This window comes from Phallusia mammillata, chromosome 8 (assembly GCF_965637545.1).
Source record: "Phallusia mammillata chromosome 8, kaPhaMamm4.hap1.1, whole genome shotgun sequence".
Lineage (NCBI taxonomy): Eukaryota > Metazoa > Chordata > Ascidiacea > Phlebobranchia > Ascidiidae > Phallusia > Phallusia mammillata.
Genome location: NC_137259.1, coordinates 4,659,566 through 4,676,516, shown reverse-complemented (window position 1 = coordinate 4,676,516; position 16,951 = coordinate 4,659,566). Strand labels below are relative to the sequence as shown.

Sequence of the window (16,951 nt, the reverse complement as noted above, 5' to 3'; positions counted from 1 at the left end):
GACCTTTCGAAATGCAGATTTTACTTTCTACTTTTATCTTCAATCTAAAATGAGAATAGGGGTGCTGCAGTTCCTCAGTGCTCATACACAAGGCACCACTGCATTTGATTAAACACATGTGTACTTGGCATTTAAAGTGGTGCTTGCGGTAAAATTCTACAGTCGAACTTGCTTGCGTTGCAAATTGTAGCACCCCTTGATCACGCTCTTGTGGAACATTTTATATTTTTTGATATTTTCAAGTTTTTATGTTTCGTGAAAGATCCTGTACTGAAGGGTTAGTGGTTTAAAAAAGTGGGTGTTTTTCTACGAAATCGCCCAGGGTCTTAACCAACAGCACCAGATATAGGCTTCGTGTATTAAGTCTTATCTTATTTTACAATTTCATGCTATACACCAATTTGGTTCTGCTGTAAGAAAATGCTTGCGAGACAACTATAAGTGTTATTTCGCAAAAAAGGTATACCTTTTAACCAATGCACGGTGGCGTAATTATGAAACCCTGCCCAAAACCCAGAAACCAATAAAATAATTAAAAGTTATTCTTATCTATACCTTTTACAGATCTGAACATATTTTACAGGGATTTAATTGTACGTTATTTAAAAATTATGGAATTTGATCAACTAGAATTAGTAAAACTCGGACTTGAAGACCTTCCAGAGGTGGAACAAATATTGCTACAGCATTTTTTGACCAATTCGCCCGTTCCAAAAGCAGCCAGAATGGAAAACGACAAACGTCTTATTCCTCTGCTCAAGAAAACAGTTACAACTGCATTGAGAGACAATTTATCGCTTGGATATCGAGATAAAACCTCTAAACAACTTGTCGCATTTTGCCAGAATTCCGTTCAGTTATTAAACAATCATGCATACTACAGAGAGACGCCTAATGAGCTTCTTTTGGCTCCGTCAAAGTTGGCTCAAAACTTTCTAAAGGACATTCATAAAGAACTAGGCAATGGTACATACCTTTACGTTAGTCGGATTACGGTTCTGCCTCAATATGCAAGATCCGGTCTGGCAACTAAGCTAACTGTTGAAAGTGAAAGAGTAGCCATAGAAATGAAATGCAATTATGTGATTATGATCTCTATGAACGCATTTATGCACAAAGTTGCCGAGAAGTTGGGTTACCGCTTGCTGCGTGAAACAAGGTTATTGGATTTTTGCGATGAATCTAGTGGTCTAAGTTTGTTTCCCGTTGAAGTTCCTCCACATACACATGCCAAACTTTTTTGCAAGCAACTTTGAAAACGTTCAGCTTAAGAAGACAGAGACTCCACTTTATGCAAACGCCTAATGAGTTTTAATTTAAAGCATAATTTCGACAATACATAAGGTAATTAATACAAGGTAACTGTAGTGTTTTATAATGTGCCGGTTACCATCTTGTGTCGTCTGTTGCATGAACCGTTGTGTGCATTGTTATTCTACCTAGCGTGTGCTGATGGTGTGCTGCGTATTGGACAGCAACATTAATAAATCTGGTTTAATCCCGCAAAGCGTGAGTGAGGCGCTACATTTGGCGACGAGGATCTGTTTTAGATATATTTTATCAACTTTTGGGGTGATTGTGGAACTTCCTGAAGATAATGGAAGGGAATCCTGACTTCGTGGGAATGTCAAACAGTGATGTTGGTGCACTGAAACCTTTCGATGTTCAAGACGGTGCACATGGTTTATCTCAACGTTGGAAACGAGCTTTCAATCTATTTTTGGTGCGAAAGGGAATCACGAGCAGCGTTCAGAAAAAGGCACTGTTGCTACATACTGCAGGTATGAATGTGCAGGAAATTTACTATACACTAGTAAACGAGGAAGATGACAACAAAACCTATGATGAAACTTTAACTGTTTTAAATGAGTATTTTATACCAAAGTGCAACATACCTTTTGAAAGACATTTGTTTCGTCAATTGCATCAAACAAATGATGAATCAGTTGATCAGTTTGTATGTCGATTAAGACAAAGTGCAGCTACTTGCAATTTCGGAAATGAAGCAGATGACCAAATTCGTGATCAAGTAATTGATAAATGTCACTCAAATGCACTACGTAGAAAGTTTCTGAAAAGGGATACACTTACCCTTAAAGATGTGTTGTCAATGTCCAAAGCATTTGAAGCTGTGAATTCCCAAGCAAAAGTGATGGAGGGAAGCCAGGCAGTCAACTACATTGAAAAGCCTAGAAAACATCAGTTTGCTTCGACATCAAGAAAAGAGGGAAAAACCTGTTTTGCTTGTGGCCAAAAGGGACATTTTAAGAAAGATATGATATGTCCAGCTAGAAGAAAAGCTTGTGCTAAATGTGGTAGAGTTGGACACTTCAAATCAAAGTGTTGGTCCAGTGGTTTCAAGCCATCAAAATATAATAGTGAAGAGGGACATCGTCCATTTGAAAGGCGATCGAATAATAACACTGTTCAAAATGGAATAGAGAAGGAAGATGGTGATGGATTTGTTTTTGGTCTGAAACCTTTATCAGAGTTTTATACAGTGACACTGGTAATTGGTGGTGTTACATTGCCAAATATTTTGGTTGATTCAGGATAATCAGCAAATATTGTTGACAAGGATACATGGGAATGGCTGAAGAAGCAGAAAATTAAAGCAGAAACCAGAAAGTCTGCAAAGACCCTGTATGCATATGGAAGTAAAGGGCCTCTTGCTACCTTGGGCACTTTTACAGCTCAGGTGAAGTCTAAAGACAGTCTTCATGAGTGCAAGGCAGATTTCATTGTTACAGAAAGAAAAGGTCACACCTTGTTGGGAAAGCGTACTGCAGAAGTGTTAGGATTACTACACTTGGGGCCAAGTTGTGTGAACTCCGTGTATGATGATGTTTTGTCCAGATATCCAAAACTGTTTTCTGGAATTGGTCTGTTGAAAGACTACAAGTTGAAGTTGCACATCAATGATAAAGTTCAACCTGTGGCACAGCCTGTGAGGAGAATTCCATTTCAGCTGAGAGAAAAAGTGGAATTAAAACTTGAAGAGCTGTTGACGGAGGGGATAATTGAAGAAGTACCTGAAGGGCCTACTGGTTGGATTTCTCCATTGGTAGTTATTCCTAAACCTGATGGTGACATTAGAGTGTGTGTGGATATGCGACAGGCTAATACAGCTATTGTGAGGGAAAGACATCCAATACCCACAGTGGAAGAGTTGCTTTATGAGCTTAACGGAAGTACTGTTTTCAGTAAATTGGACTTAAAAGTGGGGATTTCATCAAATTTTACTTGATGAACACAGCAGGCATATCACTACATTTAATACACACAAGGGATTGTACAGGTATACTAGACTAATGTTTGGTCTAAACTCTGCCCCAGAGAAATACCAGAAGATTATATGGGATGCTTTGAAAGGATGTCAAGGAACTGCAAACATTGCAGATGATGTTATTATACATGGGCGTACAAGGAAAGAGCATGATCAGAGGTTGTTTGCTGTGTTGGATAAATTGTCTCAGTGTGGTCTGACACTGAATGCCAAAAAGTGCAAATTTCGTATGGCTAAACTTACCTTTTTTGGCCATGATTTGAGCAAGCAAGGGATTAATCCAAGTGAAGAGAAAATAGCAGCAATCAATAATGCTCAACCTCCCAAAACTGCCAGTGAAGCAAGATCTTTTATGGGATTGGTGCAGTATTCTGCAAGGTTTATTCCCAATTTATCTTCAATTGCAAGACCCATTTTGGATTTAACAAAGAAAGATGTCAAGTTTACATGGGGCAAGGCCCAGGACATTGCATTTGTTAGACTGAAGGATTTAATTGTGAAAGCAGATACACTTGCCTATTTTCGTAATGACTGCACAACAAGAGTAATTGCAGATGCTTCTCCCTATGGATTAGGTGCGGTTCTGACTCAGTGGCAATGTGGTCAATGGAGAGTCATATCTTATGCATCGAGTCTTACTGATGTTGAAAGAAGATACAGCCAAACAGAACGAGAGGCATTGGCTCTAGTTTGGGCTTGTGAGAGGTTTAATTTGTACATGTTTGGAAAGAAGTTTGAATTAGAGACTGACCATAAACCACTTCAGTTTATTTACTCAAAGTCATCTAAACCTCCAGCACGTATTGAACGTTGGGTGCTGAGACTGCAAGGGTATGATTTTAAAGTTGTTTACAGACCAGGCAAAACTAATATTGCCGATGCATTGTCAAGGCTCAATTTAGCATGCTGTATTGACAACAGTGTTTCTGAGGACTTTATTGGTCAAGTTGTGGAATACAGTACACCTGTTGCTATGTCATCAAAAGAAGTGGAAAGAGAATCTGAAAATGATGAAGAACTAAGAATGGTCAGACATTGTGTGAAAACTGGTGATTGGTCAAAATGTGTGAATCCGAGCTATCTACATGTGAAAAATGAACTCAGTATATATGGTAACCTGATACTTAGAGGAACTCGACGTGTAATTCCGGGTAGTTTGCGGCAAGCTGTGTTGAAACTTGCTCATGAGGGACACCAGGGTATTGTGAAAACAAAGAACATGCTTCGTTGTAAAGTTTGGTGGCCAAAGATGGATAGAGATGCAGAAACCCTGTGTAAGAAATGTCATGGATGCCAAGTAACTAGTGAGTACAGCAGGCCAGAACCAATTGCAAGAGTTCTACCTCCAAGTCAACCCTGGCAGGATTGTGCAGCTGATATACTGGGACCTTTACCAAGTGGAGACAACATATTGGTGTTGGTGGATTATTATAGCAGGTTCTATGAAGTAGTGATTATGAGGTCAATTACAAGTTCCTGTGTAATACAAGCGCTAAGCAAAATATTTGCGCGATTCGGTATGCCTTATTCACTTCGGACTGATAATGGCCCACAGTTCATTTCTAAAGAATTTGAAGATTTTCTGAAAGAAAATGGTGTTGAACATGTTCATACAACTCCACTTTGGCCTCAAGCTAATGGGGAAGTGGAAAGACAGAACAGAACTCTAATGAAGGCAATCCGTGTGGCTTATTTAGAACACAAAGATTGGAAGGCTGAGATTGACAAATTTTTAATGGCGTACAGATCAACACCACAGTCAACACTGGAGCTTCTCCATATTATTTAATGTTTGGTCGTGAAATGCGAACAAAGCTTCCGGAGCTTTGTCAAGAACCAAAGGTGACTGAAGAAGAGTTTCATGACAGAGACTGGAGCAACAAGTTGAAAGGAAAACTATACACTGATGAGAAAAGAAGAGCAATTTCCTCCGGAATAAAAGTTGGTGATCAAGTTTTGGTGAAGCAGCCCAAAACCAACAAGCTTTCTACTAATTTTGATCCGGAACCTAAAAAAGTTGTCAGTGAAGAAAGTGGTCAAGTTACAATTCAGAATGAGGAGGGGGTGGAAATGAAAAGAAATTCATCATTTCTGCGAAAGCAAATCAGAGGATGTTCCCCATGTACCACCATTGGTCGATGTGGAAGCCTCATCCCCAAATTCTGATCAGACAGATGGAACAGTGCGGTTTCGTGATTTTGTGTAACATTGTTATGCACATGTGTTTTAATTTCTTTGTTGTGATGTTTAAAGTAAAAGGGGAGGGATGTAGTGTTTTATAATGTGCCGGTTACCATCTTGTGTCGTCTGTTGCATGAACCGTTGTGTGCATTGTTATTCTACCTAGCGTGTGCTGATGGTGTGCTGCGTATTGGACAGCAACATTAATAAATCTGGTTTAATCCCACAAAGCGTGAGTGAGACGCTACAGTAACTTGTTAGCTAATACCGGATATCATAATGTTGATTGTGTCAATATGATGCTAAACAGGTTAGCAGTACAATTTGCTATTGTGTGTAACAATGTTTTACATATTGTGCGAATGCAAATGTATTGTTTCAGAATTTTAAATTTGTGCGTGTATTTGTCCTGCTGAAATTTGACAAACATTTTTGTGATTAACGTTTTTATTACTGCCGAAATTTCAGGTAGAGCTACTAACACGATACGTTTCTCCTGATCCAAAAGTGCTTAATTTTCGATAGGTGGCGTAAAGAGCTGAATTATTTATTTAGCGGCTACAAATGGGTTGGGTTGGGAAATATTTACATAAAACTTTTAAATTAGTAACTAATTTTTTGAGTTAGTTTTATTGAATTTTAAGTGCTAATACCTTACCCCAACCCTAATAGCCCTAACCGTTAGCATTTTTTGAGATATACCGTTTTAAATGAAAAAAGTGCTCTTTACGCCCCCTATCGAAAATTAAGCACTTTTGGATCAGGAGAAACGTATCGTGTTAGTAGCTCTACCGAAATTTCATCACAAAGATATATTTCTAAACTGAATATTCTTGATGCACAATGTGATATCTTCAGAACATCAATTCGTTTACCCAAAACATTAGCCGATTTAATAAAGTAACTGGTTGTCTTATTTGTACCGAAAAAGGAAAACGTATGAAAAACCAGACAATGCGGCAATATTTTGATGATGAGGCCCTTTCCTTTTGACTGCGTTAGCCGACCATATGTTAACACGACATTAAAGGTTGCATTAAAAGAGCACTATATTGGTACGAAAAGTTAACGTATTGAGTGACGATGACTGCATCTTTCATAATTACTGGACGACGCAGTGCCACCTTATATAAGAGCCGAAGTGTGTTTGTGGATTTTCTGTTTGACACAGTTTGGTCTTAAATTTGAAACATGTGTGCTGTGGCAGAATTAAAACTCGAGTCGAGCTTTTCGGGGTCGGGCCGGTTCGGGCTTTAGTTTACATGAGCAGGCTTTTTTTGCCTGGCTTCACATTTGGGACGTATTGTATTGTTGATTGGTCTTGCTTTCAGGAAAATCTATTAACACCATACCTCACGGCAGACCCACATTTAGCAAATTTTAGATAAGTGGCGCAATGAACACAATTTAAACCGACATATTTATAAAAATGCTCACGGTTGGGCAGGAACTCGGCCGAATGGTCCGGCGCGCCTGACCCACAAACAGACATAAAAAACTGATCGGGATTCGTCCTCGGGAGTGTCCTGGGTTCGAACCCCGTGATAAAAAAATGCTCACGGTTAGGGCTATTAGGGTCGGGGTAAGGTATAAGCACTTAAAATTCAATAAAACTTGCAATAGAACTTAGTTTCGAATGTCAAACTTTCAAAACCTTACTTTCAAATCCTACCCATCTATAGCCGCTAAATAAATGATTCAGTTATTTGCGCCACCTATCGAAAATTAGCTAAATTTGAGTCTGCCTTGAGGTAAAGGTCTAATGCGCGGTTACTCTTTTTTCAAACAAAATGGGTACGAACCGTCTTTCACAACAGGGCTTGTACTTTCGAATTTGTAGAGCTTTGCTAGTAAGACCTCTAGCTTGTGGACCCAAGTAGTTAGAGTTAACAAATCATTAATAACATTGTACTTACTTAAAATGCTTTTGTCTTCGTTTTCTAGAAGTACATGATGTTTTACCACTATCGTATAATACAAGCGGCGGCACCAGCCTTGCAGTTTAGGTCAGTCATATGTCAAACTGCTAGAAAAAGAAATACCGATGCCGTCCCTTTTGCAAAGCAAGAAAATGGGCACATAAAAGATGCCAAAAATATTAAATTGGTTCGACTCGATATGCATAACACAGAAGAGGTTCAAAGACTGCTCCATGAACAATATTTCCCAAGATCGCCATTTCTTAAAGCGGCTTCATTTGATTGCGCTAAGATACGGAAAGCATATGATCACGTGGTTGCAGAAGAGATAAAAGGGAATACTTCTTTCGGTAAGTCTTGGAGGTACAAATTTATTTGATATAAGAAGTCAGTAGGCCTGATAAACAGTGATTTTGAACTCTGGTTACATATGATACACCCTGTTATACTATTCATAAATAAGTGTGTTGTTATTGTTGGTTAGAACTAACTTCAGTTCAAATACCAAAGCGCTCTCACGTACTTCGTGTAGTTATGGAATAAAACAGTCACACAAAATATGCTTTAACAAGATCGTCAAACCAAAACTACGTATAGATCATAAAGGATTTAAAAATGTACTTCTTCTTCATGATTTGACGATTCCCATGCAATTTTGCTGCAAAATCTTAACAGTTAACACAATATTCATGTTTTCATACATTTTAAATATCATAAGAATGTGAAAAAAAGTGAATTTTTCTGAAAGGTTTTCGCCATGGGAACAACGGTACACTCATCGCTTGTTGCATTACTTCAGTTTACTCTAAACATCGTCCAAGATGCGATGAAACAAATTGCATTTTACCCGAATATACTCGATTCAAATCTCATTGCTTATGTGACCTTCACGCTCTACTGAACACCGATGAGTACTTTTACGTCGGAAAAATGGTCGTTCATGAATCCTACGCTAGTCATGGACTTAGTGTTAAGATGACAAGTGCCTGTGAAGGAATCGCTTCTAGCTCAGGATTTCAACATATTATTGGTGTACCTGTTCACGAATCCGGACAAGAATTGCTAGTTTCGAGAGGATTTGACGTCATACGGAAGATACGGTTGGGTGATTACGTAGATCATGTGACAAAGTCGAAAATATTTACAGCGAACAGTTCAAGACATGCTTATGCTGTGGTTTTCCACAAGCAAATGTAAGGTTTTCAATTCTTGAGTTCTTTTGTATTAATGCTGACACAAAAAACTGTTCAAACCAGAAGACGTGTCAGTCAGAGGAACAAATGAAAATTGACGGTTCACATAGCCGGCAATTTTACCGCAATTTACAAAAATGATTATTATGAACATCGCTACATAGATATAATAGCAAATAAAAACAATACACTTTTTGTCGCCAAAGGTACTGAGTGGTTAGAGCAACTGCCTTGTAATCGCAAAGTTCTGGGTTGTAATCCTAACTTGGTCAGCTGTGTTTTACTGAGGAAGAAACCAGGTTCTATCCGATCCTGTCTTACTAACCAGTATAAAACAACTGTAGGTAGATTGGGTTTTATAGCAACAAAAAACATTTGCGACCGATGCAAACAGCATATGTGGGTATCTAATTTAGAACAGTAACTGTGCAATCGGCTTTTTTAAACCCAAGTTTCTGAATAAGTCGGGCCGGGCTTTTCGGGTCGGGTTCAGATCGGTTTAACCACACAAGCTTGGGATAGATCTAACTTCGGCATCATTTGTACTGACCAACTTATAAGACTCACTTACAACCGTCAGAGCTGCTGACATAAGAACTCACATCAGACATATTTGCTAAATACCGATAGGTGACGCAAAAACCATTTGCAAATATTCAAAAGCAAATTGGGTGAAAATGTGGGCAGGAACTTGGCCGAATGGTCTGGCGCGCCTGACCCCTTGATCGGGATTCGTCCCCGGGAGTGTCGTGGGTTCGAACCCCGTGAAAAAAAAATTGGGTGAAAATGCTGACCGATAGGGCTATTTGTAGGGTTACCATCGAGCAGGACCCAAAAATAAGAACAAGTGAATGTTATTTTTTTACAAAAAAAGAAACATACGTTTTTGAACAAATCTTCGCATTTGTACGACCCATGACATACCAAATGGCACATTTTTCGTCAGAAACATTTTGTTCCAACAACTCCTTGTTCGTAGAAAATACTTGTGTGCATCTCACGGCAGCTCAGACACAGGTTTGCTATTACTTGTAGTTGCTATTACGAAGACAAAATAAGGACTCAAGTCAAAAAAGGACATTTCTGTTTTTCCAACACATTGCCCTTCAAACATAAGGGCAAATCTTAGAAACAAGGAAAGTATGGCAACCTTGGCTATTAGGGTTAGGTTTTAAACAAAAACAGCCAATCAACTTGTAAACTTAGTTCCTAACCCCAGTGTCAAGTATTGTCTTTGGGCCATCCATCGGTATTTAGCAAATTTCGTTTGTTGTGATTTTTTTTTATGTTTTCCAGCTCTAACCCTCCAACTCATTGTCTTACAAAAAGGCAGTTTGGAATTCGAACATATATGTCGGTTTTACACTGTCCGTATTGAAAAAGAATTTTGATCATGTAAAAGTCTCGTTGACAAAAACTGCTATACCAAACTTTGTACAACACAGCAATAGGAGGAGAAACCAATAATGGAAAAGGCGTATAAAAACAAAAAAAGTAACATTACTTACACAAACGACTACCAACTATCCTATTACGGCCAGCAAGAGCTTTTTGTATTTGTTTTCTCCACAAATTTGAGTTTCAATGGCTTCCACCAATGCTTTGTTAGTAAGCGAAAAGTAAGCCCGTTTGATGTTGAAGAGATCAATCTAAAAAACGACAACATAATACAGCACTAAGTTTTTAATGTTTTCGACCTAACGAGCCTTTATTTTGACACCCAATCCCGTACCGCTTACTTTCGTGCTTTGTTCAACTAGAGGACATGTACCCCTGGCTAAAAACCTCAGTAATAGAGAAAAAATGAAAACGAATCACTCATGCACTGAATACGTACCTCTGATCTGGTTACAACAATCCTGCGAATAGCGATGTCATTTCGTGTTAGTCCTTTCAGTGCACACATTATATTGTTAGCAAAGTATGCGTTCCGGTTTCTAACAACATCAACAATTGCCAGAAGTCCATCAGCAAGATCTCCAGCAAAAACTGCCTTGATTGATGAATTGATGTCCCTATCCGTTAACTGCATACAAACATATGTTCGTTTCTGGTATGGTAGCACAGTAATCCTAAAACCAAGTATACAAGTCCAAACAGAGTTGACCAGTTTGCACTTTTTTGGTCTGTAACCCTCAAGAGCTTTTGAAAGCTGTAGCCCATGTGTTTTAAAGATTGTTCAGATTTGGATTGAGACACACAATAACTGTCGCTCATAGTTTCATATGCCTTGGCCTTACAAATCCAAAATCGGGTACCCAAATAGCTTAGTTATACACTATTTGTGACTGCCTCACAATTTGCACAAATGTCTTTGTTTCAGTTTCCTTCGTGTTTTACCCTGTTTGATGCTATCTGTGTCGGGTAATGTGCGATCAGCGCGATATTTTTTTGCCAAAGACGTCGAAATGTATGTTATCGTATTTTAAATGCCGATTGGGTTAGTAGAAGAAAGCTTATTCAGATTGACTCTGGAGAAAAAAGTTTCATCCAAAACTGGTTTTGGACTTAAATAATAGAAAAAATACTTGCATTTTTTATCCGACCATCACTGCAAGTCATACGGCAAGGATTTCCAATCATATCGTTTTTCGTTTTTTTTTTAAAACATCCTAATGGTATTAGAGTTTACTAATTAATAACAAAACACAACCCGCAGTACCTTTTCATATGCATGGAAGACTGCCTTGAGTTGAGGAAAACTTTCTCGGGCCATAATTGAGTTAAAAGTTTCCTCTCCATGTTCAGATTTCGAAATTTCTCGTTTTGCAAGTTTTTCGGCGTCTTTCACCGCTTTGTTGACGTCAACATCGGTGCTTTCTTTCCTATGACCCTGAAATACAATTGTTTCAATAACAAATGTGTCAATTTTATATTTCAATCAATATGGTACTAATGATTTAGGCAAGGAGTGTATACCCTACATAAAATGCGGCCAACTATATAAAAGTTGTGTGGCCCAGAGTTGTAAACAGGCCTGAAATTGGAGCTCGACCCCGGCCCGAACCCGACAGTACAAGCCCGAAACCCGGCCCGAACCCCAATCGTTTTTGAGAAGCCCGTTTAGGTTCGTAAGTTTGATTGACAGGTCTATACATTGAAGCCTCGGGAAATACCAATACAACAAACACAATTGACAATTGATTTTGAACAAGGCGTTTTAGGGCTGTTTCAAAAAAATACTGACACCGAGTGTTAAGTCAGGTCCAAATCAGGCCCGTCGTTTTGAAGAAAGTTAAGCCCGAACCCAGGCCGAACCCGGTCCCAAAAGACCGGCCCGACTTACAACCCTGGTGTGGTCTGCGGAGAAGTTTGGATTTTGAGTAAAGCGTAAATCACTATGATATGCCGTTGCAAGTATATCAGTTCAGCGCTAGAGAGTAATTCTAAATATTTATTAATTCGAAGTAGATCAATGCGTCCGGCTGTTTTTGTACTAAAAATACGATTAGACTTACTTGCGAATTTCACTGGCACTTCAAGTTAACTTAACTTGTCTTATATAAAGGTGCGAGTCAAATTATGTTAATTACTTTTGACCCATCAGATAAAATTAAAGAGTTACACACCCTTGATATGGGCTAAAACGATATCTGAGTAATAGGAATAACTGGAAATATGCAAACATGATTTTTATTTAATACCCAAGCACGATTTTGGCTGTCCCATATAGTGCCCTCTGGTGATGACGAGATATTCATATATCTAAATTTTTTAGGATTTTATCACCGCTACTTAAATACGCCTTTTGTGACCTCAGGGTATAAGGTATAATATTGTACCACCTACATTAGCAAGTGATATCAGAAGGCGACGAAATTCTCCACTCGTGTCAGATTTAATATCAGACTCCAACTCGTTTCCGAACTTTTCCTTGTAAATCGACTTGATGGCGCTAATCTCTTGATTGCTTCTTGTGACAAGTATTTCGATCAAAACCTACGTAAAGATATTAGTTTAACTCTAAAATCTAAACTATTGAAGACAAAGTTTACCAGTTAAATCCAAAGAAATAAACAAACATGTCATTCATTTTGGGCCTTAAAGATTTTGGATTATAATGCTTATGTAAAGTACAAAACATTTTATCCACCTTAATTGCTAAGGGGAAAATTTTAATTTTCTGATTTTCTGGGGCAATACTCAATTATTTGATCGTATTAACTTCTTTTTAGGCCAATACAGAATTGTTTCGAGCTGTAGCTTAGTCCAGTGGTCTTCAACCTGTGGGTCGCGACCCCAAGTGGGGTGGCCTAAACTTTTTCTGGGGTCGCTATAAATTTCATTTATTGGCGTTTAAATTTATTACCATAAAAATGATACGGTTTTGTTCTAGTTCGCAACCATCGCTCATGTTTTGCAGTACAGCTTGGTACCTCGTGTCACAATTTATCATTGTGATGCAATAATCTGTATAAAACACAAGTTGTCCAACCCATTGTTACGAGATAGAGCCTCTTGAATGAAATATTGTGTCCAAAACAAAACGGCGGGTACGGGGAAATATGCATAAATTTACTGATTTCTGCAAACTGGTGAGCTTTAACTCGAATTAGATTGACCAAATTAAATAAAACTTTTGGGTTCCAACATTTGACGGTAGTAAAGCATGCTGAATGTTAATATTTAAAGGCTACTTGAAAATTAAGCGGGCATATTAACATGAAAATAGTTTCAGTTTCGGCATTATTTGAAACATTTTTCTCCCTAAAGGAAAAAATGGGGTCGCATGTAATTGCTGATTTAATTTTTGTTTAAATTGGGGTCGCTGTTCAAAAAGGTTGAAGACCACTGGCTTAGTCTCACTGAGTTATAATTAATTTCCTAATAGTAATGCTTTATTGCTTGGACGTAATACTCAGTTGTCTAAGCACAATACTCATTTATCTGAGCATAATACTCAAATGTCTAAGCGTATACCTCAATCAATTGAGCGTAATTCTTATATATCTAAGCGTATTCTCAAATATTTTAGAATAATACTCAATTGTCTAAGCCTAATACTCAATCAGTTGAGCGTAAATATTCAATTATTTGAGCGCAATACTCAATATTTAAGAGTAATAATCAACTATTTAAGAGTAATACAGGTATTTGAGCGTTATGCTTAATTTTCTGAGTGTAAAACTTACACTTTCATGCGTTCCTAAACCGATCATTGATTTGTGAAGGCAGTAAGCATCAAACTCAAGCGGTTTCATGAGAAGTCCGCGTGCAAGCAATTCAAAATTTCCGGTAAAAGTCTTTTTGATATCATCGCATAGGTCCTGCGGGAGAAAATATATTGAAACAAAAGCGTAGGTTTTAAATCCTATAAATTAAAACTGTGTCGTTTTCTTACAAAACGTTTCCATTAATCCGTTTCGTATGTTGACACAACAGAAACATTTTCAGATTTCAATCTTTTGCCTGATTTGCCGTTAAAATGTTAAAAAAAAGGAATAGGCCTACCTGATTAAGTTAAAACAAGATGTTCGGGATTTAATTCTACACGCAAATTTACCGGCCAAACACAAAACAACTAATTTTTGTTTGTTAGGTTTTGTTTTGTCGAATAAGGCCTAAATATTCTCAACTTGTCCCGGATGATAGCAACAAACAACCTTAAAGTCGAAAAGTAAAGTACTGTTATAAAACTATTCGCCTAACCAACTATGAATAGTGGCTTACGAAGTAATTAGTCAAACTAAAACCATAATGTAATTTTTGAAAGCTTTTCATTACCCTTCCATAGGATTGTTTATAGACTGACTTAATTTCCTGTCGTTGTTGATTTGTTGATTTCGCCAATATATCGGTTACCACTTGACTATCCGCATCTGAAACAGTAAAATAGTAATTTATTATCGGCTCCTAAGCGTTGCCAATAAGTTCGTATTTTTGTATTTTATTCGTTCGTTTGTAATTGTTAAAATAATTAATTCAATCTTGGTGCCAATGCTATTATTTTTAACTTTTTTCAAACGCATCTTTTGAATTTGGTTTCACGTTAGGTTTCTTTCAGGTTTAGTTCAACGCCAAGTCAACTGAAGCTGGAGTTTAGATTAAAATCGGTCATTTGTAGCGATTTTTCGCCCTACATCAGGGGTGGGCAAACTACGGCCCGCGGGCCGCATGCGGCCCGGCAAAGGAGTTCGTGCGGCCCGCCAAATGTCAGTAAATTTTAAAGAGAATGTTAGTAACGCTGAATAGTATTATGAGCACAGCCGCAGAGTTTTAAAAAATACCGGGGGTGCGAATTGCCGATACCTATACCATGTGCAGCATCTGTACCCGTACCATACTTACTTTGGAACTAAACACAGATACTTTTTACGTGTTTTAGCCTGTTGTTTCTGCCGCGTTATTTTGCAAATCGTCACTTGACACAATTTCTTCGTTCGATAAAGGTAAATAAAAGTAAAATCGTTTCACGTTTCAAATACAGCCCACTTTGCACTGTTGACACCAAAATTTTGTTCACATTGGATCAAGTTTAGGTCGTTGCAATACTTTGCAAACGGACATTAAACACGGCTTTAGAATCATTAACACAGACCCGCACAACACCTAAAAATGGGTACTAAAAGCGGCTCGCTTTGTTTATTGTTGGCGCAAGAATTTATTAACAAAAAGACGTGGTGTAGCCTATGTTGCAACAAATGCTTGTTTATTTTGAAACAATTGCAATTGTGGCGTTTCAACCAATGTTTGTCCAATAATTTCACGCACAACAAACGTATTTGCACATAGCTGAAAATATACTCCGTTAATATTTTGGGCAAAATCAGGGGTGCACAACCTGCAGCCGCGGTGACGAGTTTGTGCGGCTGTGGCCATGTATGTTAAAATACACGTGCTGGCGGCGGTGACGTAACTAAAACTATTTTGCCAAATATTTTGATTTTGAAACTGCTAAAAACAGATTTCGTGAGACTGGAAAAAAAGATTACCAGCCTAGGAACCATATGCGCCAGGCTTTTTATCCGCTTATTGTGTGCAAACAATGCGAAAGAACAGGCACTGCAATCGTCACAATATAGATTATGACGTCATAAACAGTTAGTCCGTTTAGCTAAACTTATGTGTCAAGTAACAAATTTTTAATCTGAGCATTTTAGACGGCTTTAAATGGTATATATAGGATATAAACCTAATTCTTTACACCAGTTATTTTAAAACAAAAACAAAAAAACAAGCAAGCAAGCAATTGGCGGCCGTTGGTGAAATACTATGCGTCCCCCTGTGATTAAGAACTTTTGAACGCGGCCCTTGCACTGAAAAGTTTGCCCACCCCTGCCCTACATACTTGACTGCAACTGATTCGAGTCAGTATACCACCAATACGGGCGTGCGCACTAACCAATGTGCAAATAGGCAACAGTGCAGTTACACACAAAAGGATGTGAATGACTGAACGACCAGTCATACTAACGTTGAACTACCCGACAAAACCTTTCAATCAACGCAATTTATCAGAGGAAGTTTGAACACGAACAGCCAATCTATTAATAATTAAATCTATCACAACTGTCAACCCACCCTCGGGTTATAAAGTGACCGAAAAATTCCTATTATTGACTCGACAATCTTCGTCTAACAGTTCTAAAATCTGTTTGTGCCAAAGTTGTGTGCCAGATTGTCACTTTTTATAGCGTTTTAATCAACCGTTTCAAATTGCGGCCATCCTTAAAACTTGTAAATAAGCTGAACATCGCCGAAATTCCGAAGTTAGCGACCCTATTTCAAATACCTCCCTATACATTTTCGTTCACTGGTCACGTTTTTTTGCAAGCTAAAAGTCAAGTCAAGTTTCATTTGCATTGTTACTCCATGCAGTTGCCGTTGTTGAACAGTTTCGTAAACAGCAAAGACCACCAAAAATATGGATTATATCAAGTCAAGTGTATAATAATAACGTCGGGTGCAAAAAAACGTTATTAATATCTATACCTATACTATGCTTATCATCACTCACAAAGGTTTGTGCAGTAAGATATTGAAAAATAAAACTTTATAAACAGCTAAATGAGCTGTTTAACTGCAACATTCACTTACAAAATAGTTTAAATGTACACTAAATTTATCCAACTGAATAGTTTGGGTCTGCAAATTGACACAATAACTTACTTGCAAGAGCGACCCTTAAAGCTCTGGCTGCGTTTTCTGCTGTTAGGTTTTCATTCGGTTTTATGGTTCCACGGAGTGTTTCCTTTTGCCTGGTGCTTTGTTGAAACATACTGAAGTTACAAAAGCACTACAACACTCAGCATAGCAATCAACTGCGTCAAAACACCTTGGAGCAAAAATCGTTGATTACTTGCTGCCTGGAGGCGAGTTTAAACTGCCCAAAGCGAATATCTATGAACCCACTGTGAAAAAAACTTTAATTC

At 38.1% G+C, this 16,951-nt stretch overlaps 3 protein-coding genes across 4 annotated transcripts; 2 read left to right on the top strand and 1 right to left on the bottom strand.

Moving 5' to 3' along the window:
• The first annotated feature begins 571 nt into the window (after positions 1-571).
• Positions 572-1,507, top strand: LOC145204290 (uncharacterized). Its single transcript, XM_080076778.1, has one exon. The coding sequence runs from the start codon at positions 612-614 to the stop codon at positions 1,254-1,256; it is 645 nt and encodes a 214-aa protein (XP_079932904.1). The 5' UTR covers positions 572-611; the 3' UTR covers positions 1,257-1,507.
• Positions 1,508-1,597: 90 nt separating this feature from the next.
• Positions 1,598-2,946, top strand: LOC145204655 (uncharacterized). Its single transcript, XM_080077245.1, has one exon. It carries the CDS (start codon positions 1,598-1,600, stop codon positions 2,555-2,557), a length of 960 nt encoding a protein of 319 aa, XP_079933371.1. The 3' UTR covers positions 2,558-2,946.
• A 5,646-nt stretch (positions 2,947-8,592) lies between these two features.
• On the bottom strand, positions 8,593-16,853 carry LOC145204289 (annexin A7-like). Of its 2 annotated transcripts, XM_080076777.1 has the most exons (8): positions 16,689-16,853; positions 14,304-14,398; positions 13,712-13,846; positions 12,369-12,518; positions 11,242-11,412; positions 10,417-10,605; positions 10,088-10,228; positions 8,593-9,617 (listed from the first exon to the last, which is right to left on the bottom strand). In XM_080076777.1, exons 1-7 carry the CDS (start codon positions 16,795-16,797, stop codon positions 10,103-10,105), a joined length of 975 nt encoding a protein of 324 aa, XP_079932903.1. In that variant the 5' UTR covers positions 16,798-16,853; the 3' UTR covers positions 8,593-9,617; positions 10,088-10,102. The 2 variants fall into 2 exon arrangements, with proteins under 2 accessions (XP_079932903.1, XP_079932902.1); XM_080076776.1 differs by lacking the exon at positions 8,593-9,617 and having other exon boundaries at positions 9,934-10,228; positions 16,689-16,852.
• Positions 16,854-16,951: the final 98 nt, after the last annotated feature.